This window comes from Muscardinus avellanarius (assembly GCF_963383645.1).
Source record: "Muscardinus avellanarius genome assembly, chromosome: 1".
Classification (NCBI taxonomy): Eukaryota; Metazoa; Chordata; class Mammalia; order Rodentia; family Gliridae; genus Muscardinus; species Muscardinus avellanarius.
This window is the reverse complement of record NC_137786.1, coordinates 220,460,319-220,485,592: the sequence shown is the minus strand read 5'-3', so window position 1 is coordinate 220,485,592 and position 25,274 is coordinate 220,460,319. Positions and strand designations below refer to the sequence as shown.

At 57.4% G+C, this 25,274-nt stretch overlaps 1 protein-coding gene across 1 annotated transcript; it reads left to right on the top strand.

Annotated features, from left to right (window-relative positions):
- Positions 1–514: 514 nt before the first annotated feature.
- MYBPC3 (myosin binding protein C3) lies at positions 515–22,424 on the top strand (the record flags this gene model as incomplete). The annotated part of the gene is made up of 32 exons (XM_080690751.1): positions 515–539; positions 1,845–2,111; positions 2,857–2,973; positions 3,054–3,161; positions 3,246–3,394; positions 5,858–5,975; positions 6,437–6,485; positions 6,636–6,665; positions 6,767–6,820; positions 7,594–7,614; positions 7,752–7,915; positions 8,735–8,867; positions 9,158–9,282; positions 9,962–10,067; positions 10,156–10,322; positions 10,587–10,752; positions 12,235–12,341; positions 12,419–12,448; positions 14,436–14,575; positions 14,749–14,829; positions 15,504–15,663; positions 16,175–16,279; positions 16,350–16,538; positions 18,653–18,787; positions 18,859–19,026; positions 19,675–19,763; positions 19,894–20,089; positions 20,262–20,401; positions 20,580–20,739; positions 20,835–20,971; positions 21,204–21,390; positions 22,354–22,424. The coding sequence occupies 32 exons, from the start codon at positions 515–517 to the stop codon at positions 22,422–22,424; spliced, it is 3,894 nt and encodes a 1,297-aa protein (XP_080546877.1).
- Positions 22,425–25,274: the final 2,850 nt, after the last annotated feature.

The following is a 25,274-nucleotide window of genomic DNA, read 5'->3' as shown; positions in this document are numbered from 1 at the left end:
CGCCAGCGGAGCCCGGGCGCTTTCGCGTGTAAACCCCCGCCATACACCTGACAGCCTGCACGCGGGGTCCTGCTATCCCAGCCCGCTTTACAGATGAGGAAACTAAGGTGCTACGTTCCAGAACCTCAAGCGGGGGCCCAGCAAGCCATGTGTCGCCTTAGGGTTGGTTACAGACTCAAAGCTCTTACCTTAGTTTGCTGTCAGATGGACGTCGAGACGGGGCTTGGGTACCCCTGAGGTTCACCAAGGGTTGGAGACGCAGAAGCCATCCTAGCGCGCTAGGGAGGGGGAGGGGGAGGGGACAGGAGCCGGCCAGGGACCTTGGGGCCCTACCTTCTCCCTAGAGAGACCTCAGCTCTCTGGAATTTGTCTATAATTAGCAGGTGGCTGGCAGGAGGCAGATAAGCAGAGCTGGGGAGGGGGAGGTCCCGTATATAGTGGGGACGCCAGGACCCCGCTCAGTCCCTCCTTGGCTGGCCCGTGCTGCTTGGTGCCTGGTAGGACCTCTGTCAGGATGCCTGAGCCCGGGAAGAAAGCAGGTAGCTCCAAGGCCCGGGGGGGGGGGTCTGAGTGTGGGGACAGTGGGTGTGTTCATCTGGGGGGCAGGCAGAGGGGGCTCTTGGGGTTGATGACTACAAGGCCTTTGGGCCTCAGGATGGGAGGGGATGTTCCATCCCGGGAATTTTTTTTTTTTAGTACTGGGGATGGAACCCAGGGGCATTCAACCTCGAGCTACACCCCCAGCTCTATTTTTTATTCTTTATTTTGAAACAGGGTCTCACTAACTTGCAGAGGGCCTCACTAAGTAGCTGAGGCTGTCTGCGAACCTCGATCCTCCTGTCTTAGCCTCCCGAATGCTGGGATTACAAGCGTGCGCCACCACGCCCAGTTCACGGGCTGTTTTGTTTTTGTTTTGTGCGGGTCTGGGGATGGAACCCAGGGGCATTCAACCTCCGAACTATACCCGCTGCCCTATTTTTGAAACAGGGTCTCACTAACTTGCAGAGGGCCTCACTAAGTAGCTGAGGCTGTCTGCGAACCATGATCCTCCAGTCTCAGCCTCCTGAATGCTGGGATAACAAGCGTGCGCCACCACTGGCTGTTTTTGATGATCAGTTTTTTTTCTGATGAGACTGAGGGTAAACCCAGCACTGGGGGACAGGAGCCTGAGTTTAAACCTGGCCGGCCTCGGCCTCGGCCTCGCTGCATGCTCTTGGGCTCTCCCTGGGTCTCAGTTTCCCAAGGGGAGGCGCTGGCTCCTTCCAGCTGTGACATCAGCATCATGAGCTGTACCCCGGGGGGGGGCTCACACCAGGTGTGACCTCCACGCTGAGCGGCCCCTGTGGAGAGGCCAAGGGCAGAGAAAACAGGGCTCAGAGTCCTGGCCCCGAGTTGTGCCCTTGCCAAGGTCACCCAGGGCAGGGATCCAGGTCCCCCAACCCCCTCCCAGGCCGGCTTTTATCTCAGTCGCTCATTCTCAGTCTGAGGCCCTTGGAGGACAAATTTAGCCACCTTCCAAGTAGGCAGAGCCCCTGCTCCGCCAGGGGCCCTGACAGGTGGGGGGAAGGGGAGTGACAGGGGCGGAGGATCCAGAGAATGTCCAGAGAAAGCCGTGCCCTGGCCCTCCCGCCTAATTGGCTGTGTGACCTTAGGAACATCACTTAACCTCTCGGGCCTCAGTGTCCTCATCTGAGAAATGACTCTACAACTGCACCTTCCTCCTAGAGAATATTAGATGAGGTGATACGTGGGGAGCCTCGTCACCGTATCTGCCTGCCGAGAGGGGCTGCAGGGGCCGGGCGCACGGTCAGGGCAGCGCCCTGCAGCCTCCCTCTGGCTTTCAGTCTCAGCCTTCAGCAAGAAGCCTCGGTCGGCGGAGGTGGCGGCGGGCAGCCCTGCTGTCTTCGAGGCTGAGACGGAGAAGGCCGGGGTGAAGGTGCGCTGGCAGCGGGAGGGCAGTGACATCGGTGCCAGCGACAAGTACGGGCTGGCAGTGGAGGGCAGGCGGCACATGCTGACGGTGCGCGACGCGGGCCCAGAGGACCAGGGCTCCTACGCGGCCATCGCCGGCTCCTCCAAAGTCAAGTTTGACCTCAGGGTCACAGAAGCAGGTAAGAGCTGGCCACATCTTCAGCCCCCCTGGGGAACACGAGCTGCAGCCTGCCTTCCTGCTGTGCCCTTCGCCAAGAACGCCTTTCCCTCTGCTTCTGCATTAGAGCCCCCCAGTGCCCCAAGCCCCCCCCCCCCAGCCTGCCTCCACTTCGTGGAGGTGGGAAAATACCAAGACACGCAGGTCCCCCTGCCCCACCGTGGGCCCTCAAAGGTGGCCGGGGAAGCCTGTCCAGCCTGGGGAGCCAGCAGGAGGCAGCGCAGCACTGTTCAGGGGGATGGTCCCCGATGGCTATCCGTGAAGCTGGTGCCCCGGCTCGGAGCGCACCATCTCTGAGAGGGGCCCAGGGATCCGAGGACAAGGCTGGCAGACAGCGCGACCCGTCCTCTGAGCCAGATGCCTCTTAGGCTGCGGGGCTCAAGGGGCTGATGCCTGAGAGACAGGGCGAGGGCAGGGGGTCTCTGAGAAGGTGCGCCTGCCGGGCATGGTGGCTCACACCTGTAGTCCAAGACGTGGGAGGCTGAGGTGGGAGGATTGCAGGTTCAAGACCAGTCTCAGCAACATAGTGAGATTTTAAGCAACCAGGTAAGACACTGCTTCAAATCAAAATAATAAAATAAAATAGGTAGGGCTGGCAGTGTAGCTCAGAGGTAGAATGCCCCTGGGCTTAATCCCCAGTACCAAACAACAACAACAAAACCCCAGCAACTATAAGCCCTGCACACTTCAACTCCCACCCCCTCCAGAGAAGGCAGAGCCGGGGCCAGCGCCCACCCCAGCCCCTGCCGAGGCCCCCGGAGTCCCTGGAGATGCAGCGCCGGCCCCCACCGTTGAGCTGGATGGAACCACCCCAAGTCCCGAAGGTAAGGGGCGCCCCTGAAAAGGAGGGACGGGGCCAGGGGAGGGGTTGCCCCAGGCAGGGCTCCAAGGCTTTTGCTCACAGGGCCAAGCTCAGCAGCATTGGAAGGCCCTGCCCCTGGGGGCCCAGGAGCCCTCGAGGACCCCATTGGTCTCTTCCTGTCGCGGCCGCAAGACGGCGAGGTGACCGTGGGTGAGTGCGGGGCTCTCTGTTGGCGGTGGTCTGGGAAGGGTGGCAGCGGCTCCCTGGCCCAGCCTGTCACTCCCTCTCCCGCAGGGGGCAGCATCACCTTCTCGGCCCGCGTGGCAGGGGCCAGCCTCCTGAAGCCACCCGTGGTTAAGTGGTTCAAGGGCAAGTGGGTGGACCTGAGCAGCAAGGCGGGCCAGCACCTGCATCTGCAGGACAGCTACGACCGCGCCAGCAAGGTGAGAGGCTCGGCCCACACCGTGGGGGATGAGAACAGGACCCGAGAGCCCCGGAGGCACTAAGGGTACCGGGTACCATGAGGCCAGAGGCATCCTGGAGGTGCAAGGAAGGGGCCTGGGGCCCGGAGGCAGGAGGAGGGCCAGGGGCACACGGGTGGCTGGCAGGCCTGGGGTCCAGGCTTGATGAGGCTCGAGGGGGACTTAGGGGCGCAGGGAACTCAGGAAGGCTCAGGAACCTGAGAGCCCTGGGGGACACCAGCCTGTGAGCTTGTGAAGCCCTTGGATGGATGAGGATCAGAGCTCACGGGACCCCCAGGGACTGGACAGAAGAATTCCTTACTGTACAGACAAAGAAACCAAAGCTTAAGCTGGGGTGGTGGCCCACGCCTGTAAAGCCAGTACTTGGGAGGCTGAGACAGGAGGATCACAGGTCAGAGTCCAGTCTCATCAGTTTAACAAGACTCAAGCCCAGTGTGGTGGCGCACGCTTGTAATCCCAGTACTTGGGAGGCTGAGACAGGAAGATCGTGGTTCATGGCCAGCCTCAGTTGCTTAGTGAGGCCCTCCGCACCTTAGTGAGACCCTGTTTCAAAATAAAGAATAAAGCCGGGCGTGGTGGCGCACGCTTGTAATCCCAGCATTCAGGAGGCTGAGGCCGGAGGATCGCGGTTCGTGGACAGCCTCAGCTACTTAGTGAGGCCCTCCGTAACTTAGTGAGACCCAGTTTCAAAATAAAGAATAAAAAATAGGGCAGGGGGTGTAGCTCGGAGGTTGAATACCCCTGAGTTTGATCCCCAGACCCGCAAAAAAAAATAAAAATAAAAAATAGGGCAGGGGGTGTAGCTTGAAAGTAGAATGCCCCTGGATTCCATCACTACTACCACCAAAACAAACAAACAACAACAACAACAACAACAAATCCACAGCTTAAAAAGACCCTGTTTCAGGTAGACTGCTCCTGGATACAATTCCTAGTACCAGAAATTAAGGAAAGAAAGAAAAAAAGAAAGCCATCCAGGCATGGTGGCACACACTTATAATCCTAGTACTCGAGAAGCTGAGACAGGAGGATTGCAGGTTCAATGACATCCTCAGCAAGTACACACTCTTGTCAACCTAGCAAGACCCTGTTTTCTTTTTTCTTTTCTTTTCTTTTTTTTTTTTTTTTGGTGGTACTGGGGTTCCTGGAAGCCCTTCTACCTCCGGGCTACACTCCCAGACCTATTTTTACATTTTTTTTTTATTTGGAAACAGGGTCTCCTAAGCCAGCGCACGCGGCTGGCTTCGAACCTGCGCGATCCTCCTGTCTCTGCCTCCCAAGCGCGGGGATTACAAGCGTGCGCCACCACGCCCGGCCAAGACCCTGTTTTCAAATAAATAAAATTGGGCAAGGTGGTGTAGCTCAAAGGTAAAATGCCTCTGGGTTCAATCCCCAGTACCACAAAGACAAAAACAAAACAAAAAAGAAAAAGGAAAAAGAATTGAGTGAATGCATTAAAACAAAAGTCAACAAGCCAGGTGCGGTGGCGCATGCCTGTAATCCTAGTATTTGGGAGGCTGAGACAGGAGGATCACAGGTTCCAGGTCAGCCTCAGCAATTTAGTGAGACCCTATTGCAAAATAAAAAGAAAGGCAGGGGTGTAGCTTGGAGGGAAAATGCTCCTGGGTTCAACCCCCATTACCAAAATCTAATGAAAGAGAAAAAGAAAGAAAGAAAGGAAGGAAGGAAGAAAGAAAGAAAGAAAGAAGGAAAGAAAGAAAGAGGCAGGCATGGTGGTGCACATTTGTAATCCCCATACTTGAGAAGCTGAGACAGGAGAATCACAGGTTCACGGACAGCCTCGGCAAGTTAGTGAGGCCCTCCGCAACCTAGTGAGACCCAGTTTATAATAATAATAATAATAATAATAATGCTGCTGATGATGATGATGGTGGTGGTGGTGATGATACAGGGCTGAGGGGAGAGTTCAGGAGTAGAATGCCCCTGGGTTCAATCCTCAGTATCAAGGGAGGGAAGGAGGAAGGGAGAGAGAGAGAAAGGACAAGAGAGAGACGGGCACTAAGGCTTGAGAGGTACGGTCATGCTCTGAGGTCACTCAGAGCCACTCAGGCCATGAGCCCCTGGTGCTTTGAGTCCAGCCTCCCCTCTGTCAATCTTCCACAGTCCTGAGCCAGAGGAGGAAGCTGCTAACAGGGCAGGGCTGACATGTTCTTCTGTTCTGACCCTTCACTGTGCAAAGCAGCCTCATGTTGGTTGAGTGGCTGTTAGCCTCTCAGCCCCCTCGGATACCGCAGTATCAGCCTTTGCTAGCAGAGGGCAGCCATGGGCCTCCTAGTTCACACAGACGCTCCACCTGGTTAACTCAGCCTCCTGGGTGGGAAGGGCGGGGCTTTCTGCCGCCCCGGCCTCCTTGAGGGGGAAGGGTGACTCCTGGCCCCGGCTCCCCTGACGCCTGCCCCACAGGTCTACCTGTTCGAGTTGCACATCACAGATGCGCAGACCACTTCGGCAGGCGGCTACCGCTGCGAGGTGTCCACCAAGGACAAATTCGACAGCTGCAACTTCAACCTCACCGTCCATGGTGAGGGGCCGGGTGTCTGTCCTGGGCTTGCGGTCCCTGCGGGTCCCCCGTGTCTGCCTCCCTTCCCAGCACTGAGGAGTCTTGGGGGACATGGGTGCTGGCTTGCTCGGGGTGTGATGAGACCCACGGGGGCTTAGGTCTGAGTCCAGATGTCACCTGGGGAGGGACTCTGTGTCCTCGGCTCTTGGCACAGAGCCTGGCACTGTCTGAATGTTTCGGGGGAGGCAGAGGGTGAACTGAGAGGCGGGAGGCTGGCCGCCGCTGGGAGTCAGGGACGATGAGATGATAAACTGCCCCCAACGTGACCCTGTGGAAGGCTGAGAAGCTGGGCCCCTGGGGCAGATGCCCACACCCAGGGTGTCACGGTGGGCAGGGATGTGATACCCAGAGACCCCAGAGCCGGGCTTCTCCCGTGGCCCCCTTTAAAGGCCCTCCCCTATTTCCTTCCTCCTTTCGGACAGAGGCCATGGGTCCTGGAGACCTGGACCTCCGATCAGCTTTCCGCCGCACGTGAGTGGCTCTCTCTGCCCAGGGCCTGGGGAAGGCTGGTGCTGGAGGCTGAGGCCCCAAGGGGTCAAGGCTGGGGTGACACAGAGGCCATCCTGGGAGCAGGGAGGCTGAGCTCCCTGGGCAGGTAAGGATGCTGTCTAACCCCCGCAGGAGCCTGGCTGGAGGCAATCGGCGCACCAGGTACCCCTACCCAGCCCCACCTGTCGCGTGCACAGACCCTGGGAGTCTCCCCCCCCCCCCCAGGTCCCTCCACCGCAGCCTCACGGGGTACTTCTCTATAGCGACAGCCACGAGGATACTGGGACTCTGGACTTCAGCTCCCTGCTGAAGAAGAGGTGAGTCCCCGGGGCATCTCCCTGGGGCAGGCGGTGGGGCCCAGTTTCAAATCCCAGACGGATTCTTCCAGCTGTGTGGCCCTGAACAAGTCGATGCACCCCTCTGAGCCAGTCTCCTTGTCTGTCAGATGGGAAAATTCCACTGTGGGAAAGTCACAAGGCTCTGAGGACATGCCGTCCTGTGAGGAGCCATTCCCAGCGGGCCCCCACAGCGCCCCATTCTTGGGTCATAGACGCCAGGAACCCAGAAGAGCTTAGGAGGGTCCGCAGAGCTGCAGAAATCGTCCACCCCTCCAGCCAGCCCTACTGACCTGTGCTCCCTCTCCCTCTCTCCCTCTCTCTCTCTCTCTGCCCCCCGCCACCCGTCCTCTGGTCCCTCCATTATGGCTGATGCTGCTGCGGCCCAGAGAGTAAGAAAGGAGGTGCCTGGGTGCTCGGGGTAGCAGGGTGCTGGCAGGTGCTGGGGGGTGGGGGGGTGGGATCCATACCTCTCCTCGCCAGGCTTTGGGGAGACTCAGACCCGGTGACACTCCCCACGGCTTGGGTGGTCTCTGCTCCCCACACCTGGACGTCCCCAGCTATCTGGTGAGCTGGGAGGACGGAGGAAAGTGGGGCACCCAGGGGTCTGCCTGGCGCCTCCCGCGCGGCCCAGGTGCCCTGTAAATGTCGGGTTAAGTGGGGGAAGAGAAAGGAGGCAGCTGCCCAGCGAGTCCTGGGTCTTGGTGGAAGTACCCGGACCTCTGAAGTGTGCACTGCTTTTTCTGTCCCTGGAGCAGCAGTTTCCGGACCCCGAGGTGAGTCCCCCATGAAGCCCCCAGCTCCCCTACTTGGCCAGGCGCCCCTCCCCAGCTCAGCCCCCGAGACCCCGGCCCCAGAGGCAGCCCAGCGGAGGGAGGTGGCGGGGCTGCCCTGAGCCTCTCGTGGGCCGCAGGGACGCCAAGCTGGAGGCCCCGGCGGAGGAGGACGTGTGGGAGATCCTGCAGCAGGCGCCTCCGTCGGAGTACGAGCGCATCGCCTTCCAGCACGGCGTCACCGACCTCCGCGGCATGCTCAAGAGGCTCAAGGGCATGAAGCGGGACGAGAAGAAGAGCACGGGTGAGCCTGCCGGAGAAGGGAGCGGGGCCGCCAGGGCGCGGAGCAAGGCGAGCCGGCGCGGGAGGGAGGAGCCCAGGCTGGCCACGCTCCTAATCCCAGCCTTTGGGAGGCCGAGACCGGAGGATCGCGGTTCGCAGACACCCTCAGCTACTTAGTGAGGCCTTCTGCAACTCAGTGAGACCCGGTTTCAAAATAAAGACTAAAAAAAAAGTAGGGCGGGGCTGTAGCTTGGAGGTCGAATGCCCCTGGGTTCCATCCTCAGACCCGCCAAAAAAAAAAAAAAAAGTATATATATGTACATATAGTATATGGGCTGGGTGTAGCTCGGAGGTAGACTGCCCCTAGGTTTAATCCCCAGTACTGCAAAAAGAGTGTAGAGGAGCCCGGCATGGTGGTGCGCGCTTGTAATCCCAGTACTTGGGAGGCTGAGACTGGAGGATCGCGGTTCACGGACAGCCTCAGCTACTTAGTGAGGCCCTCTGCAACTTAGTGAGACCCTGTTTCAAAAGAAAGAATAAAAAAATCGGGTTGGGGTGTATTTCGGAGGTAGGATGCCCCTGGTTTCCATCCCCAGCACCCCCCCCCCCACACACACACAGTGGAGAGGAAGGTACATTGTCCCATCCTCGGTTCTTTTGACAAGTCTGTGCCTTTCGGGAAGCCTCTGACCCTGCCTCTGAGCTGGGCAGGTGGAGACACCCCCAGGAAGACAGGAGGGGCGGGAGAGGCGGCGGGGCTGGGCGGGGCTGGGCAGGGCTGGGGCGCAGGCCAGGCCAGGAGCAGGGCTGCGGTGCCAGGAGCTGACGGGGCCACACTCAGCCTTTCAGAAGAAGCTGGAGCCCGCCTACCAGGTGAGCAAGGGCCACAAGATCCGGCTGACCGTGGAGCTGGCCGACCCTGACGCTGAGGTCAAGTGGCTTAAGAACGGGCAGGAGATCCAGATGAGCGGCAGGTGCGCCCGGCGTGGGGCGTGGGGGCTGCCCTGTATCTCTGCCTGTCTCCCGCCCTGCCCCACACCGTCCCCATTTTTCTCTCTCTGGGCGGGATTCCCAGTCTCTCTAACTGCACTGTCTCTTCTGTCTGTCTGTGGTCTCACTTCCTTCCACGGGGATGGCTCCAACGGTCCCTCCTGCTCCACAGCAAGTAAGCCCCCTCCTGGATGGCCTGGATGGGGTGGCGCTGGGGCCCTTGGGCCCCCGAGGGGTGGCCGTGGCCCTCCTCACGTCCCCGCGGCCCTGGCAGGTACATCTTTGAATCCATTGGCACCAAGCGCACCCTGACCATCAGCCAGTGCTCCCTGGCAGACGACGCAGCCTACCAGTGCGTGGTGGGCGGCGAGAAGTGCAGCACGGAGCTCTTTGTCAAAGGTGGGCCGGGAGCCGGCGGCGTGGTGGCACACGTCTGTGAGCCAGTACTTGGGAGGCTGAGACAGGAGGATCGCAAGTTCGAGGACAGCCTCAGCAAGTAGTGAGACTCTCCTCAACCTAGCGAGCCCCTCTTTCAAAATAAAAAATTTTAAAAATAGGCTAGGCCTGAGGGTATAGCTTGGAGGTAGAACCCTCTGAGTTCAATCCCCAATACCACAAAATAACAAATAAATAAATAAATAAATAAATAGGAGCTGGGCATGGTGGCTCACGCTAGCGTTTGGGAGGCTGAGACAGGAGGATGTGATTCTCAAACAATCTCAGCTACTTAGTGAGGCCCTTTGCAATTTAGTGAGACTCTGTTTCAAAATAAAGAATAAAAACCGGGCACAGGCTTGTAATCCTAGCAATTGGGAGGCTGAGACAGGAGGATCATAGTTTGCATTTTGTGGACAGCCTCAACTACTTAGTGAGGCCTCTGCAACTCAGTGAGACCCTGTTTCAAAATAAAGAATAAAAAATAGATAGGGCTGGGGGTGTAGCTCAGAGGTAGAATGCCCCTGGGTTCCATCCCCAGTACTGAAAAAAAAAAAAAAAAAAAAAAAGACCAGGGACGCTGGGGACCGGGAGGGAGGTGATGGCTTCAGGGCCGGCCCTCATACCGTCCCCACCTGGACAGAGCCCCCCGTGCTGATCACACGTCCCCTAGAGGACCAGCTGGTGATGGCGGGGCAGCGTGTGGAGTTTGAGTGTGAAGTGTCGGAGGAGGGGGCCCAGGTCAAATGGTGAGTGTCAGGGACCCGAGCGAGGGGCGGGCCCGCGGCTGGGGCACATGCCCAGAGAAAGCCACAGCCCTTGCTGCTGCCCGGCCAGGCTGAAGGACGGGGTGGAGCTGACCCGGGAGGAGACCTTCAAATACCGCTTCAAGAAGGATGGGCGGAAACACCACCTGATCATCAACGAGGCCGCGCTGGAGGATGCGGGACACTACGCCCTGCGCACCAGCGGGGGCCAGGCGCTGGCCGAGCTCATCGTGCAGGGTGACCGAGGGGACGGAGGCCCCCTTGAACCTGGACGCGTCACTTTGACACCCGAGCCCCTCCTTTCCCATCCATACAGTGGGGCGCTGATGTGTCGGGAGGGTCAGATGGGCCTGGTCCCCACCCTGAATCCTTGAGGTTCTGGGTACACTGCACCGTCGCAGGCACACACACATGTTGTATGCACGCACACGTGTTTTTACTGTTCACATGGATGAACAGATACCCACTGCCCTCCTGGCTCACTAGCTCTGCCACCCCCAGAAAAGAAGCTGGAGGTGTACCAGAGCATCGCCGACCTGGCGGTGGGCGCCAAGGACCAGGCCGTGTTCAAGTGCGAGGTCTCGGACGAGAACGTGCGGGGCGTGTGGTTGAAGAACGGCAAGGAGCTGGTGCCCGACAGCCGCATCAAGGTGTCCCACATCGGGCGGTGAGTGGGGACGGGCGGGCTGAGAGCCGTAAGGAGAGAGACGGGCGGGGGAGACAGCAGAGGCAGGACACATGGGGATGGAGAGAGAGAGAGAGAGAGAGAGAGAGAGAGAGACAGACAGACAGACAGACAGACAGACAGACGGGCGGGGGAGACAGCAGAGGCAGGACACACGGGGATGGAGAGAGAGAGAGAGAGAGAGAGAGAGAGAGAGAGAGAGAGAGACAGACAGACAGACAGACAGACAGACAGACGGGCGGGCGAGACAGCAGAGGCAGGACACACGGGGATGGAGAGAGACAAAGCTCTCCAGACACAGATATGGACGGAGAGAGAAACACGTGGTGGGGGCAGGGGAAAGAGACCGAAAAAGAAGAGAGAGAAAGAAGCAGGAGACACACACGGTGAGGAGCCCCCACCCAGCTCCTGCACAGCATCTGGGCCCAAGTTCACCCAGTAACCAGACCAGCCCTCGCTCAGTCCTGGTCAAGGGGGACACTTTGGTGTAGAAATTTCTTCTTCCCTGCCTACCTCTGAAAATACAAGGGAGCTGGAAATGTGAAATGAATAGAGAAATGAAACATTGAAAGAAAGAAAAATCAAGCCGGGCGTGGTGGCGCACGCTTGTAATCCCAGCCTTTGGGAGGCTGAGAAAGGAGAATCGCAGTTCGAGGACAGCCTCAGCTACTTAGTGAGGCCCTCTGCAACTTAGTAAGACCCTGTTTCAAAATAAAGAATTAAAAAAAAGACAGGGGGTGTAGCTTGGAGGTTGAATGCCTCTGGGTTCCATCCCCAGACCTGAAAAAAAAAAAGGATAAAAAATAGGGTTAGGGTGTAGCTCGGAGGTAGCATGCCCCTGGATTCCATCCCCAGTACCTAAAAACAAAACAAAACAAAAAAAATCAGAGCTGGGTGTGGTGGTGCATGCCTGTAATCCCAGTACTTTTATGAAGCTGAGACAGGAGGATCGCAGGCTCAAAGCCAACCACAGCAACTTAGTGAGGCGCTTAGAAACTTAGCGAGACTGTTTCCAAATAAAAAATAAAATAGGAGTCGGGCGTGGTGGCACACGCTTGTAATCCCCGCACTTGGGAGGCTGAGACAGGAGGATCGCGCTGGTTCGGAGCCAGCCTTGCTGGCTTAAGAGACCCTGTTTCCACATAAAGTTAAAAAATAGGTCTGGGAGTGTAGCCCGTGGGAGTGTAGCCCGGAGGTAGAAGGGCTTCCAGGAACCCCAGTACCACCAAAAAATAAATAAATAAATAAATAAATAAATAAATAAATAAATAAATAAATAAAATAGGGCTGGGGTGTAGCTCAGGATAGAACACCCCTGGTTCAATCCCCAGTACCACACATACACACAAAAAAGAAAAATCAGAACTCTTAAGGAGCCGGGGTCCCTAAAACCCTGGCTGGGGTGTTCATCGGGGCCAGGGGCACATGGACCTGTGGGGTCCCTGAGCCACCGCTGCCCTGCAGAGTGCACAAGCTGACCATCGATGACGTCACGCCTGCCGACGAGGCCGACTACAGCTTCGTGCCGGAGGGCTTTGCCTGCAACCTGTCAGCCAAGCTCCACTTCATGGGTGAGCGGGCGCCGGGCGTGGCGGGGCTGCGGGGCCTGCCTTCACCCTGGTGCCACGTGCCCTTCTTTCTCTTGCAGAGGTCAAGATCGACTTTGTGCCCAGGCAGGGTGAGTGTCAGGGCCCCCTGTGCTGCCTCAGTCTGCCCACCTCCCCACACTTCCAGCTGTGTGACCCTCTACTCCAGGCGTGGGGGGCCCGAGGCCCAGCTTTGGCTCTGCCACCCAAGAGTAGGGGCCAGCTACATCTCTGGCCTCGGCTTCTTCAGCTTTACAATGGGAAGGCTGATGAATGCGTCCTCCGTAGGGTGGTGATGGAGATGAGATCGTGCATGAGAAATGCCGCATGGTGTCACAGATGCCAAGTTTTATTAATGCACCTTTTCTTTTGGAAGCACTTCTATGTTTAGATTGAGCTGTAGTCAGACATTTCGACACTCCTACTTCAAGAGGACAAATCTAGGTTGAGGCCTCCTCTGTCCAGCTCAGGTCTTTCTAAACTGGGCTCACTTAACATTATTGGGTTCTGAGCTGGGAATGGTGGCACACACATGTAATCTTAGTACTGGGGAGGCTGAGACAGGAGGATCGCAGGTTTGAAGCCACCCTCAGCAATGTAGTAAGATGCTCAGCAACCTAGTGAGAGCCTATTTCAAAACCAAATATAAAAAGGGCTGGGGGTAAGCCGGGCGTGGTGGCACACGCTTGTAATCCCAGCATTTGGGAGGCTGAGACTGGAGGATCACGGTTTGCAGACAGCTTCAGCTACCTGGTGAGGCCCTCCGCAACTTAGTGAGACCCTGTTTCAAAATAAAGAATAAAAAATTGGGCAGGGGGTGTAGCTCGGAGGTCAAATGCCCCGGGTTCCATTCCCAGATCTGGAAATAAATAAATAAATAAATGAATAAAAAATAGGGTAGGGGGGTGTAGCTTGGAGGTCAAATGCCCCTGGGTTCCATTCCCAGATCTGGAAATAAATAAATAAATAAATAAATAAATAAATAAATAAATAAATAAAATAAAAAAAGAATAAAAAATAGGGTAGGGGTTGTAGCTCGGAGGTCAAATGCCCCTGGATTCCATCCCCAGACTCACACACACACAAAAGGGCTGGGTTCAATGACCCTGGGTTCAATCTTCCCCCATAAAGTGTCCCATAGTAAAACAAGTGCGGGAAGCACTGAACACCCGATCCACATCCTGTTGATCTGGCAGGTACGTTAACATGTTAACAGCTCTGGAAATCCTGTTGCTGAGAAACTCTCTGGACCTTGTTTAACCCAGAGCTTGCCAATTTGTTTGGCCATGGAAACTTTTTTATTTCTTCTGGCAGGACTTTTGGAGTCCCCTAAGCATAGTCTGTGAAGTGCTATACTCGGTGATCAGAATGTTACAAACCTCCCAGAGAACTTTCTTGGGTGGTGGAATGTTCTAGCTCTTGATTGGGCTGGTGGATTCATAGGTGTTTTTATTTGTCAAAATTCACAAAACTATGCTTGAGCATGGTGGCACAGGATGGTGATCTTAATACTTGTAAAGCTGAGACAGGACTGCAGGTTTGAGGCTAGCCATAGAAACTCAGCAAGACCCTGTTTCAAAATAAAAAGGGCTTGTGGTGGCGCACGCTTGTAATCCCAGGGTTTTGGAGGCTGAGACAGGAGGATCACAGGTTCAAAGCCAGCCTCTGCAACTTAGGCTCACAGCAACCTAAGGGAGATCCTGTTTCCAAATAAGAAATAAAATCGCGCTTGGAGGAAGAATGCCTAGTGACAAAAAATAATAATATAATAAAATAAAAAATAAAAAGGGCTGGATATGTAGCTCAATGGTAGGGCACTCTGGGTTCAATCCTTAGTACCAAAAGCAACAATCACAACAGCTATGCTTGTGGTACACACTCTTGTAATCCCAGGTGGCACATACTGTATGCTCAAATTTGTGCATTTAACTGGGTAAATTAGACCTCAATGAAATTGATTAAAAAACACAACCACATAGGCTCCTAGTGTCCCCTTCCCTGGTGACCTGTGCTCCTCCCAGGAGCCCCGTCATAGGTGTGGCCCCTCCGCTTTCTCTGGCTTATGCCATCTTCCCCCAGAGCCCCCCAAGATCCACCTGGACTGCCCGGGCCGCACACCGGACACCATTGTGGTTGTGGCTGGGAACAAGCTACGTCTGGATGTCCCCATCTCTGGGGACCCGGCTCCCACTGTGATCTGGCAGAAGACTGCCCCACAGGTATGAGTGTGTGGGACCAGCTGAGTGCTAGGACGGCTTCGCACCCCCATCCCAAATGCACACACCCTGAGCTGGCCACCCCGGGGAGCGTGGGGTCCTGCTGGCCGGGAGGCAGGTGGCAGGTGGAGGGGGGAGGAAAGCCGGGGTCCCTTTCCCACCTGCTTTGCCCCCAGGGGAAGAAGGACGCAACCGGGCCAGCCCCCGATGCTCCAGAGGACGCAGGCGCCAGTGACGAGTGGGTGTTCGATAAGAAGGTGAGTGCGGTGAAGTCAGGACCGTCATCCTGTCACTCCTGCCCTCGCGGCGTCCCGCCCTGGGCCAAGGCTCCACGGAGACGCCAGGCGTGTCCCGGAGGAGGAGCAGGTGACTGAAGGCCTCATCCTAGATGTCAGCAGAAGCCCTGGCCACGGGCTGCTGCCTGGCTTCCTTCATCTTCAGCTGGCCTGGACTCTGTGCCTCTACCCCAGGAGCCAGCGGGCTTCCCCGGCATGGCTTGGTCCTGGCCGCTGCCCCCGGGCCACCAGGCCTCCTCCTCCTCCTCCTCCTCCTCCTCCTCCTCCTCCTCCTTGTCCTCCTCCGGGCACTCTGGTCCATCCGAAGGCCTGAGCACCTTGCTGGATCCTCACAGTAGCTCTGTGGGGTCATGTTATTCCCATCGACAGGGAAACTGAGGCAGACCTGAGGACAGGGGATTGCCTCAGGTCCTGCGGCAAAGCTGGAGCTGGGGCCGAGGCTCTGCGCTGGCACTGCCCTTGCAGGTTCCACGTGAAGGGTTTTCAACCAGACACTGAGGGTGCAGTTCCCTCGGCTGCCCCCTTCCCGTGGCCCCTGCGCTGAGCTCCTTCCCGTCTCAGCACCGCCTGCTGTTGCAGAGGCGATGGAGGCCTCTGGAGTCCGACTTGGGCCCCCGTCTCTCCACCCCCTGCAGCTGTTGTGTGAGACCGAGGGCAGGGTCCGCGTGGAGACCACCAAGGACCGCAGCATCTTCACGGTGGAGGGGGCAGAGAAGGAAGATGAGGGTGTCTACACCGTCACGGTGAAGAACCCAGTGGGCGAGGACCAGGTCAACCTCACCGTCAAGGTCATCGGTGAGACCCGCGGGGTCTGGGTCAGAGAGCACTGAGGGGCAGCCTCTGGGGGGACCCACGATTCAGTCATTCAGCCACTCAACAAACACCACAGGGCACCCTTTCAGCTGGGCCGTGGCAATGAAGGGGGACAAGTTTTAGCGCCTACAAGGAGCCTGCTCAAGGCCACGGAGGCAGAGATTGTGACCCTGCTTCTTGTTAGCTGAGTCCGAAGGGCCATGGAGGAAGTGTGGACAGAGGAGGTCCTCGTGCCCGGGCAGGGGTGGAGCCTCAGAGGGCAAGATGTGGAGCAAAGAAGAGCTTTGGGGTGCACAGCACGAAGGAGCCGACTCAGGAGGCCCGGGTGTGGACAGCGGGCAGTCCGGAGCTGGGGCGGACAGTGCGAGCCGAAGGGCGCAGTGCAGGCCCGAGGCCTGGGTCTAGAAAGATGGGTCGGCGCTGGCGGGCGCAGCCTGTAGATGGTGGCTGGGATGGCGAGGGGCGGGTCTGACGTGGCCCCCTGCCCCTCCAGACGTGCCGGACGCGCCCGCGGCCCCCAGGATCGGCAACGTGGGCGAGGACTCCTGCACCGTGCGCTGGGAGCCGCCGGCCTACGACGGCGGGCAGCCTGTGCTGGGTGAGCGCCGGGCGGGGGGCGGCCGGACCTGGACCTGGACCTGGACCCGAGCCCCGTCCGCCCCTCCCAGGCTACATCCTGGAGCGCAAGAAGAAGAGGAGCTACCGCTGGATGCGGCTCAACTTCGACCTGCTGCGGGAGCTCAGCCACGAGGCGCGCCGCATGATCGAGGGCGTGGCCTACGAGATGCGCGTCTACGCGGTCAACGCGGTGGGCATGTCCAGGCCCAGCCCCGCCTCCCAGCCCTTCATGCCCATCGGTGAGCCTAGCCCTGCCCCGCTGACCTGGTCGTGTGTGTGTGTGTGTGTGTGTGTGTGTGTGTGGCTGGGGATTGAACCCATAGGCGTTCTACCTCCATGCTATACCCGCAGCCTTATTTTTCCTTTTTTTTGAAATAGGGTCTTGCTAGGTTGATGAGAGTCTCACTATTTGCTGAGGCCGTCCTCGAATCTGGAGTCCTTTTGTCTCAGCCTCCCAAGTACTGGGGTTACAGGCTGCACCACCACACCCAGTTTATATCTTTGGTCTCTAATATGTGCGTGGAGGTCATCTGGCTCATTTTACAGATGAAGAAACTGGGGCTGGGAAAATTTAAATGATCTGCTTACGGGACTCAGCTGGTGGTAGTGGGCTGAGACTCAGGCCAACCTGACGTACGTGTGTGTGTGTGTGTGTGTTACTGGAGATTGAACTCAGGGCCATTCTACTTCCAAGCTACACCCCAGCCCTATTTTTTCTAAATTTTTATTTTGAAACAGGGTCTTGCTAGGTTGCCGGGAGTCTCACTGCTTGCTGAGGCCCTCCTTGAATCTGTGATCATTCTGTCTTGGCCTCCCAAGTACAGGGATTACAGGCGTGCACCACCAGGTTCAGCTCGGGTTCACTTTTCCAGAGTCACTTTCCGCTCCTACAACATGGGGATGACGACACTGTCCTCCATGGGCTGCTGGGAGGGTGAATCTGGTGGCAGGCGGGCACCTGACATACTCTGGGTGCTCGGTACACCTGTCCTCTGCTCCCCATGGCCTCTGACCCAGGGTCCGTCATGGATGGGAAGCGCCAAGGCAGCCTGAGGGGTTTGAAGGCTTCCATGGTGGCATGTGCCCTGGACTGAGTCAGGGGGAAGTGTGCAGAGCCAGCACCCTCCCATCTCCCCAAAGCTCCCCTTCCTCATCTGTGCATGGGAGGCTGGGAGGGGCAGATGCTGAGCGGCAGGAACCTCAAGGACACCTGGTCCTCAAGGAGCAGCTGGCAGCGGCAGGGGCAGGCACGCAGGGAGGTGGCAGGAATCCCGGGTGCTCTGGGGAGAGGGGCCAGGCCTCCCTTGTTAGAGACTGACTTCTGGTCACACCTAATGGAAATTTCAGCGTTTTACACTAGCTTTGTTTTTGTACTGGGGATTGAACCCAGAGGTGTCTTCCAAGCTACATATGCCTCCAACTCTTATTTTGAACCAGGGTCTCACTAAGTTGCTGAGGGGCTTGCTAAATTGCTGAGGCTGGTCTTGAACCTACAATCCTTCTGTCTCAGCTTCCTAGTACTGGGATACTGCCAAGTACAGGCATAAGCCACCATGCCCTGCACACTAGTTTTGTGTGTGTGTGTGGGTGGCACTGGGGATTGAGCCCAGGGGCATTTTACCTCCAAGCTACATCCCCAACCCTATTTTATTTTTGAAACAGGATCTCACTAGGTTGATGAGATAGTCTCACTACTTGCTGAGGCCTCAAACCTGTGATCTTCCTGTCTTAGCCTTCCAAGAACTGGGATTACAAGTGAGCCACCACACCCAACTTTTTTTTAAAAAAAATTACATTTATAGCATTTCCTACACTGTCAGAGATGGCTCCTTATACACACCCTGGTATTCTTTGACCATCCTTTTCCCTTTTGTAATTGTTACTGCTGTTCATAAATCAATTCAGTAACGTGTGTGCGCGCGCATGTGTGTATGTGTGTATTTTACTGGGGATGGAACTCAGGGGCCTACACCCCCAGCCCTATTTTTTTTTTTTGAGGTACTGGGGATGAAACCCAGGGGCATTCTATTTCCGAGCTCTAGCTCCAGCCCTATTTTTTATTCTTTATTTTGAAACAGAGTCTCACTGAGTTGCAAAGGGCCTCGCTACTTAGCTGAGGCTGTCTGCGAACTGTGATCCTCCTGTCTCAGCCTCCCAAATGCTGGGAGTACAAACGTGTACCACAATGCCCAGCTTAATGCGGCTGAAATTTCCCCGACAGCACTTGAAAGCCAGTGGAGGGCAAAGTCCTCCCCCTGGACCAGTGGGCAGTCGAGGGTCCAGGTCATGGGTTTCTAGCTTCTCTGACCAGCGCGGGCTCACCCACACCCTCTCTGACCTCCCCTGTGCCCAGGGCCCCCTGGTGAACCCACCCACCTGGCAGTGGAGGACGTCTCAGACACCACCGTCTCCCTCAAGTGGCGGCCTCCGGAGCGCGTGGGCGCGGGCGGCCTGGACGGCTACAGCGTGGAGTACTGCCGGGAGGGCTGTGAGTGCCCGCTGCGGGAAGGGTGGGCCGCAGGTGCGGGTGTCGGTGCTGACACGGCTGTGCCCCTCCAGGCTCAGAGTGGGTGGCTGCCCTGCAGGGGCTGACGGAGCGCACATCCGTGCTGGTGAAGGACCTGCCCACCGGGGCTCGGCTGCTGTTCCGCATCAGGGCGCACAACATGGCGGGGCCTGGAGCCCCTGTCACCGTCAAGGAGCCCGTGACAGTGCAGGAGATACTGCGTGAGTGCCCCATTCTCAGGGCCGCGAGACATGCTGCTGGCACCCAGGCTCTTGGTGTCTGCAGGAGGGGGACAGTCATGGAGATGCTGCCAGCGCAGGGGCTGAGGCTGATGCTCTTGGTCCTCCCATGGTGGTCCCTCCAGTTCTGGGACAGGGGAAATGTAGGCCGTAGGCTCCAGGCTCTGTGCTGCGAGTCTCGGCTCCTTCCGGTATTGCCCGTGCCCTCGGGATGGAGCAGGAGGTCCAGATTGGATCATCAGGGACCCACTTCCCATTCCTCCGTATTCCTTGTCCCAGTGGGAGACTGGTTATGTGAGGATTGGTTCTCAGGTTGGAAAGAGTCAGCAAACAGTAGAATCAGCACCGGGCACAGAGCTAAAAGCCTAGATTTGCACGCTGGCTCGGGGCTTGCCAGCTGTGTGGCCTTCAGCAGGTTGCTAGCCCTGCCTCCTGAAGCAGAGCAGTGAGGCTTAAGGGGAGCAGAGCTCTGTTAGCCATTGGGGCTGGAGACAGACTGGAGTGGCTGTGGGCTAGGTAGCTTTCTTCTTAGCTGCGGCTCTCCTCTGGGGGAATGGAGCTTGGTGCTCCTTAGGGCTGGACCTGTGAGGGGCTCTTGCTCAGCCCCCACCTCCCGCTCTGTACCCAAAGAACGGCCACGGCTCCAGCTGCCCAGACACCTGCGCCAGACCATCCAGAGGAAGGTGGGGGAGCCCGTGAACCTCCTCATTCCCTTCCAGGTAGGCTGGCATGCTTCAGTTCGTGTGTCAGAGGGCCCAGACCCCAAGGGCCCACCCTTGCTGGTGAGGCTGGGGAGGTGGCCGGCCCTTGGGAGAGCTGGGCTCAGGGTTGAGCTGTCCTTTCCTCTAGGGCAAGCCCCGGCCTCAGGTGACGTGGACCAAAGACGGGCAGCCCCTGGCCGGCGAGGAAGTGAGCATCCGCAATAGCCCCACGGACACCATCCTGTTCATCAGGGCGGCCCGCCGCACACACTCAGGCACCTACCAGGTGACAGTGCGCATCGAGAACATGGAGGACAAGGCCACACTGCTCCTGCAGATCGTGGGTGCGTGGCCTTGGGCTGTCCTCTGCGCCCAGCAGTTGTCCCCATCCCTGAGCCTAGAGACCCAGCCCAGATCCCCTGCAGAAGGTGGCAGGCTGGGCCCAGGCCTGGGCTGGCAGTGAGGGGCTCCTGAGGCTGCCACACGTGGCGATCCAACCAGCTCTGTCTCCTGTAGACAAGCCAAGTCCTCCCCAGGATATCTGGGTCACTGAGGCGTGGGGCTTCAATGTGGCTCTGGAGTGGAAGCCACCCCAAGATGATGGCAACACAGAGATCTGGGGTTACACGGTGCAGAAAGCCGACAAGAAGACCATGGTGAGCCTGGGGTCCCCGGCTCCCTGATGCTGTGCCTGGGTCCAGCCCTCTTCCCTGTCTGAACCATTGTCCTCCTGCGTCTGCTGATCCGGCTCCCTCCACGGTAGGGGTGGAGGCACCAAGGGTGCTCGAGAGGCCCAGGCGGGGCCTCAGAGATCCCCCTTGCCTCACGCCCCAGGAGTGGTTCACTGTCTTGGAGCACTACCGCCGCACCCACTGCGTGGTGTCAGAGCTCATCATTGGCAATGGCTACTACTTCCGGGTCTTCAGCCATAACATGGTGGGTTCCAGCGACAGAGCCGCCACCACCAAGGAGCCCGTCTTTATCCCCAGACCAGGTGCTGTTCCCTCACTCCCACCCTGGGGGAGCTGCAGCAGGGAGGGGAGCCAAGCTTGGGGTGGCTCTCTTGGTACCAAGTCCTGTCACCAACAGGCATCACATATGAGCCACCCAAATACAAGGCCCTGGACTTCTCCGAGGCCCCAAGCTTCACCCAGCCCCTGGCAAACCGCTCGGTCATCGCGGGTTACAACGCCGTCCTCTGCTGCGCTGTCCGGGGAAGCCCCAAGGTAGGGACTTCAGGCCTGGCAGGGCACCTGGGCTCTACCCCCGGGCCTCCTCCCGCCGAGCAGGGCCTTGGCACGCACTTTGGTTCCAGACTTATTCCCAGCCTTGGGCACAGGTTGGGACTCCAGTGGGAGCCCCCAGAGCAGAAACACAAACACGTCCCCCCTGCCCCCGGGTTCCAGCCAGGTCACCTTGCCTGAGACGCTTTCCCTCCCTCCCTCACCTGATGTACAGCCCAAGATTTCCTGGTTGAAGAATGGCCTGGACCTGGGAGAAGATGCCCGCTTCCGCATGTTCAGCAAGCAGGGTGTGCTGACCCTGGAGATCAGAAAGCCCTGCCCCTTTGATGGCGGTATCTACGTCTGCAGAGCCACCAATCTGCAGGGCGAGGCACAGTGTGAGTGCCGCCTGGAGGTGCGAGGTGAGGACTCTGCCACGAGGTAGACAGTGGGGTGTGGTGGGGACCCTGAGCTCGGCTCTGCCCCGGGCCCACGCAGCTGCTCCGTCTGCCGAAACACTGACCCCATCGTGTCCGACGGGCACGGGGCCTGGCTTCTGGAAGGCTGGGTGGACTCACTGGATGGTCTTCTCTCCTACAGTGCCTCAGTGACTGGGCTGGCTCCCCAGGGATGGCCAGGTATGTACTCCAGACCTCTGATACCCAGGACCCAAGCCAGAGGCTGAAGCCTGGCCCTTGGTCCTGGGAAGCCATCGAGAAATGGGATAGAGCCAGGTGTGGTGGTGGTGCACACTTGTAATCTCAGTACTCGGGAGGCTGAGATAGAAGGATAGCAGGTTTGTAATCAGCCTCAGCTACTTAGCTAGGCCCTCTGCACTTAGTGAGACACTGTTTCAAAATAAAAAATAGGGCTGGGGGTGTAGCTTGGAGGTAGAATGCCCCTGGGCTCAATCCCCAGTACCGCAAAAAAAAAAAAAAAAGTGTAGTGGCATATGCCTGTAATCCCGGTACTTGGAGGCTGAGACAGGAGGATCACAGGTTCAAAGGAAGCCTCAGCAATTCAGTGAGGCTCTCAACAACCTACTGAAACCGTTTCCAAATAAATAAAATTGGGCTGGTGTGTAGCTTGGAGGTAAAATGCCTCTGGATTTCAATCTCTAGAACCAAAGGGGAGAAAAAAAATGATATATGCTTGGCATGGTGGCATATGTCTATAATCTCAGTATGTAGGAGACAGACAGGAGAGGATTGCAGGTCCCAGGCCAGCCCCAGCAACTGAGTGAGACCCTGTTCCAAAATTTAAAATGGGGGGTTGGAGGTATAGCTCAGAGGTAGAATGCCCCCGAGTTCTATCCCCATTGCCCCACAAAAGGAAACAAGGGGTACAGAAGGCCTCAGTCACTCACAGGGGAGCCTGTGTCACAGGTACAACTGGATGCCAGCCTTTGTGCCAGGAGCCTGGAGAGAAGCTGGAGGAGCCATCTTCCCACCTCTGAAAGTGTGCAAGTGTGCGCACATGCTCACACATGTACATGCAAGTGTATACCGAGCCAGGGCTGGGCTGGGGGCGGGGGGCAGAAGGGTAGTGGAGTTATGACGGGCAAGCCCAGTGGGCTCTGCTCAGATGGAACCTTTCACAGCTCCCTTGTGGGCTTGCAGAGTTTGGGGTAAAAAGTGGGCAGACTTGGAAGTGCTGTTTGGGACAGGCCCTTCTGGCTGTCACATCTTGTCAATGTATAAAGGCAATAAAAGATCAGTGCAGTCCGAGGACTGGCTCTTCTTGTCCAGTGTTTGTTTTTATAGAAAATTAGGGACAGCTGGGCACAATGGCACCGGCTTTTGTAATCCCAGTGCTTGGAGGGCTGAGATAGGAGGATGACAGGTTCAAGGCCAGCCACAGCAATTTAGTAAGACCCTCAAAAACTTAGCGAGGCCCTGCTTCAAAAAAATTAAATAGGGCTGGGGGTATGGGGGTAGAATGCCCCTGGGTTCCATCCTGGCACCCCTCCCCCATGGACGGGTACTGGATCTTGCCAGGTATTGTTTCCCAGCTGACTACACGAGGCCCAGAGTGGGACCCCGAATTTGCAAAACATTAACATGAGAAGGACCTCAGTCTTTCTGGATTCTCTTCAGATGAGGAAACTGAGGCACTAACAGAGCTAGACCTCAGGCGATCTGCCTGGGCTCAGGGGCCCAGGGCCAAAGCGCCTGGGAGCAGGCCAGTGTGGGTCTAATCTATTCTGTGTCGTAAGGCGGTCCCGTGGTGCCCTGGAGAGCAAGAGCCTGCAGCCCGTCCCCACGCACGTCTCGTGTGGGACTCGGGTGCTGACAGTCGGGACGCGGGGCCAGGAAGGCCTCAGGGCCAGGACTTTCTCTGCTCCACCCTCATCTGTGGGCAGGCCCCAGGTTTCCCTCACTTCCCTAAGCCAGGCCATTGGTTTCCTTTTGGGAGGTGGAAGCCAGGTCTCAGGTTCCCGACAGCATAGGGGCTTCTGCTCGCAGAGTGCCATGTTTTCCCATGACACAGAAATTCCATGAAGTCTGGTCCTGGGGTTGCTTAAGAGTTCTACCTAGCCGAGCATGGTGGTGCATGCTTGTAATCCCAGAGCTTAGAAGGCTGAGACAGGAGGAATGCACAGGTTTGAAGCCAGCCTCAGCAACTTAGTGAGACCGTTTCCAAATAAAATGTAAAATAAGTCTGAAACCGGGCATGGTAGCGCACACTTGTAATCCCAGCATCCAGGAGGCTGAGACCAGAGGATCACGGTTTGAGGACAGCCTCAGCTACTTAGTGAGGCCCTCTGCAACTTAGTGAGACCCTGTTTCAAAATAAAAGAATAAAAAATAGGGCAGGAGGTGTAGCTCGGAGGTCAAATACCCCTGGGTTCCATTCCCAAACCAGGAAAAAAAAAAAAAAAAAAAAAAAAAAAAAAAGTCTGGGAGTAAAGCCTGGAGGTAGAAAAAGCCCCTGGGTTCTAGCCCCAGTACCAAAAAAAAAAAAAAAAAAAAAAATTTACCCAATGCAAGTAAGGCATGCTGTTGGCCAACAACCCTGGAGGGAGGCCCAGGCCCCATGACGATGCCTCTATGGATCATACCTATACGTGGACTGAAGGACCCCGGCCTGGGTTTTTGTCAGTGCTAAAAGAATCTGTTCAGATGTCAATGCCCAGTCTGGCTGCACCCTCTAGTGGCTAGTTCATATCATTCCATCCACGGCAGAGCCCCCTTGTGTACAGGGCGGGAAAGTTCCCTTCCACAGCCTCTGTCTGGTACCCTACAACGCCAGATAGGGGAGGTGGGACCCCGGCCTCCTTTCCTCCTTTAAGCCTGAGGGGCCTTTTCAGAGTTCAGGGATGGCCTTCCTCAGCCTGGGCTGACAGGACGTGTCACTTAAGGCAAGCCACCAGGGAACCCATGGGACTTAAGGACATTTATTTCACATTCACACAGCTGTACATTTCTATAAATAATATGGAGCTGAAATATTTACAATCTCCCCCTACCCCCAGGCCTTCTTTCCCTGCCAGCACCAGGAGGTACTGCCTCGGACAGGAGCGCACCCGACTTGGCCCTGTCCCACGCCTCCCTGGTTCTTGGGTAGAGCAGCCAGTGGTCCCTGGGCCTTCACTGCCCCAGCCACTCCGTGCTCTCCTGTCGGAGGCCAGGCCGGCCATGGGCAAATGGCTTCTCAGCAACAGTGGTCCTGTTGCAGAAACAAGCCCGGGGCGGACAGCAGCATAGCCTGAGGCCACAGCGGGAGCTGCTAGTGAGACGCAGGGGAGGTGGGGAGGAGGCCATGGCTCCAGCTGCCCCTGCTCCCCTTCCTTTCCCTGCCCACCCTCATCTGTGGGCAGGCCCCAGGTTCCCCTCACTTCCCACAGGGGGGTGGCCCCAGGTGCCTGCCAGCCAGATCACAGGGGACGGAGAGCCCAACTCCTGCGCTGGAGGGCCGGAATGTGAAGGAGAGGACGAGGAACCTCAACACACTGTCACAAGGACACGCAGCGCGCGCGCGCGCGCGCACACACACACACACACACACCACCACACACACACACACACCACCACACACACACCATCACACACTCCCTCTCTCTGAGCCCTGAGCCCTAAGGGGACAGTAGGCTGGTCTGGGAAAGGAGAGGGTGAAGGCAGGAAGGGACTGGCCTAGCTCTGTGACAGACACGCGCAAAGACACACTCAGAGACGTACAGTGGGCACCAGCTAAACCAGTGCGGGGTTTACAGGGAAAATACACGCAGCACCCCTCCTCAGTCACAGCAGCTCCAAGCGCTTGGGGACCGGAGGTGAGGGCGGGCTGGCCGGCGATGCCCTCTCCA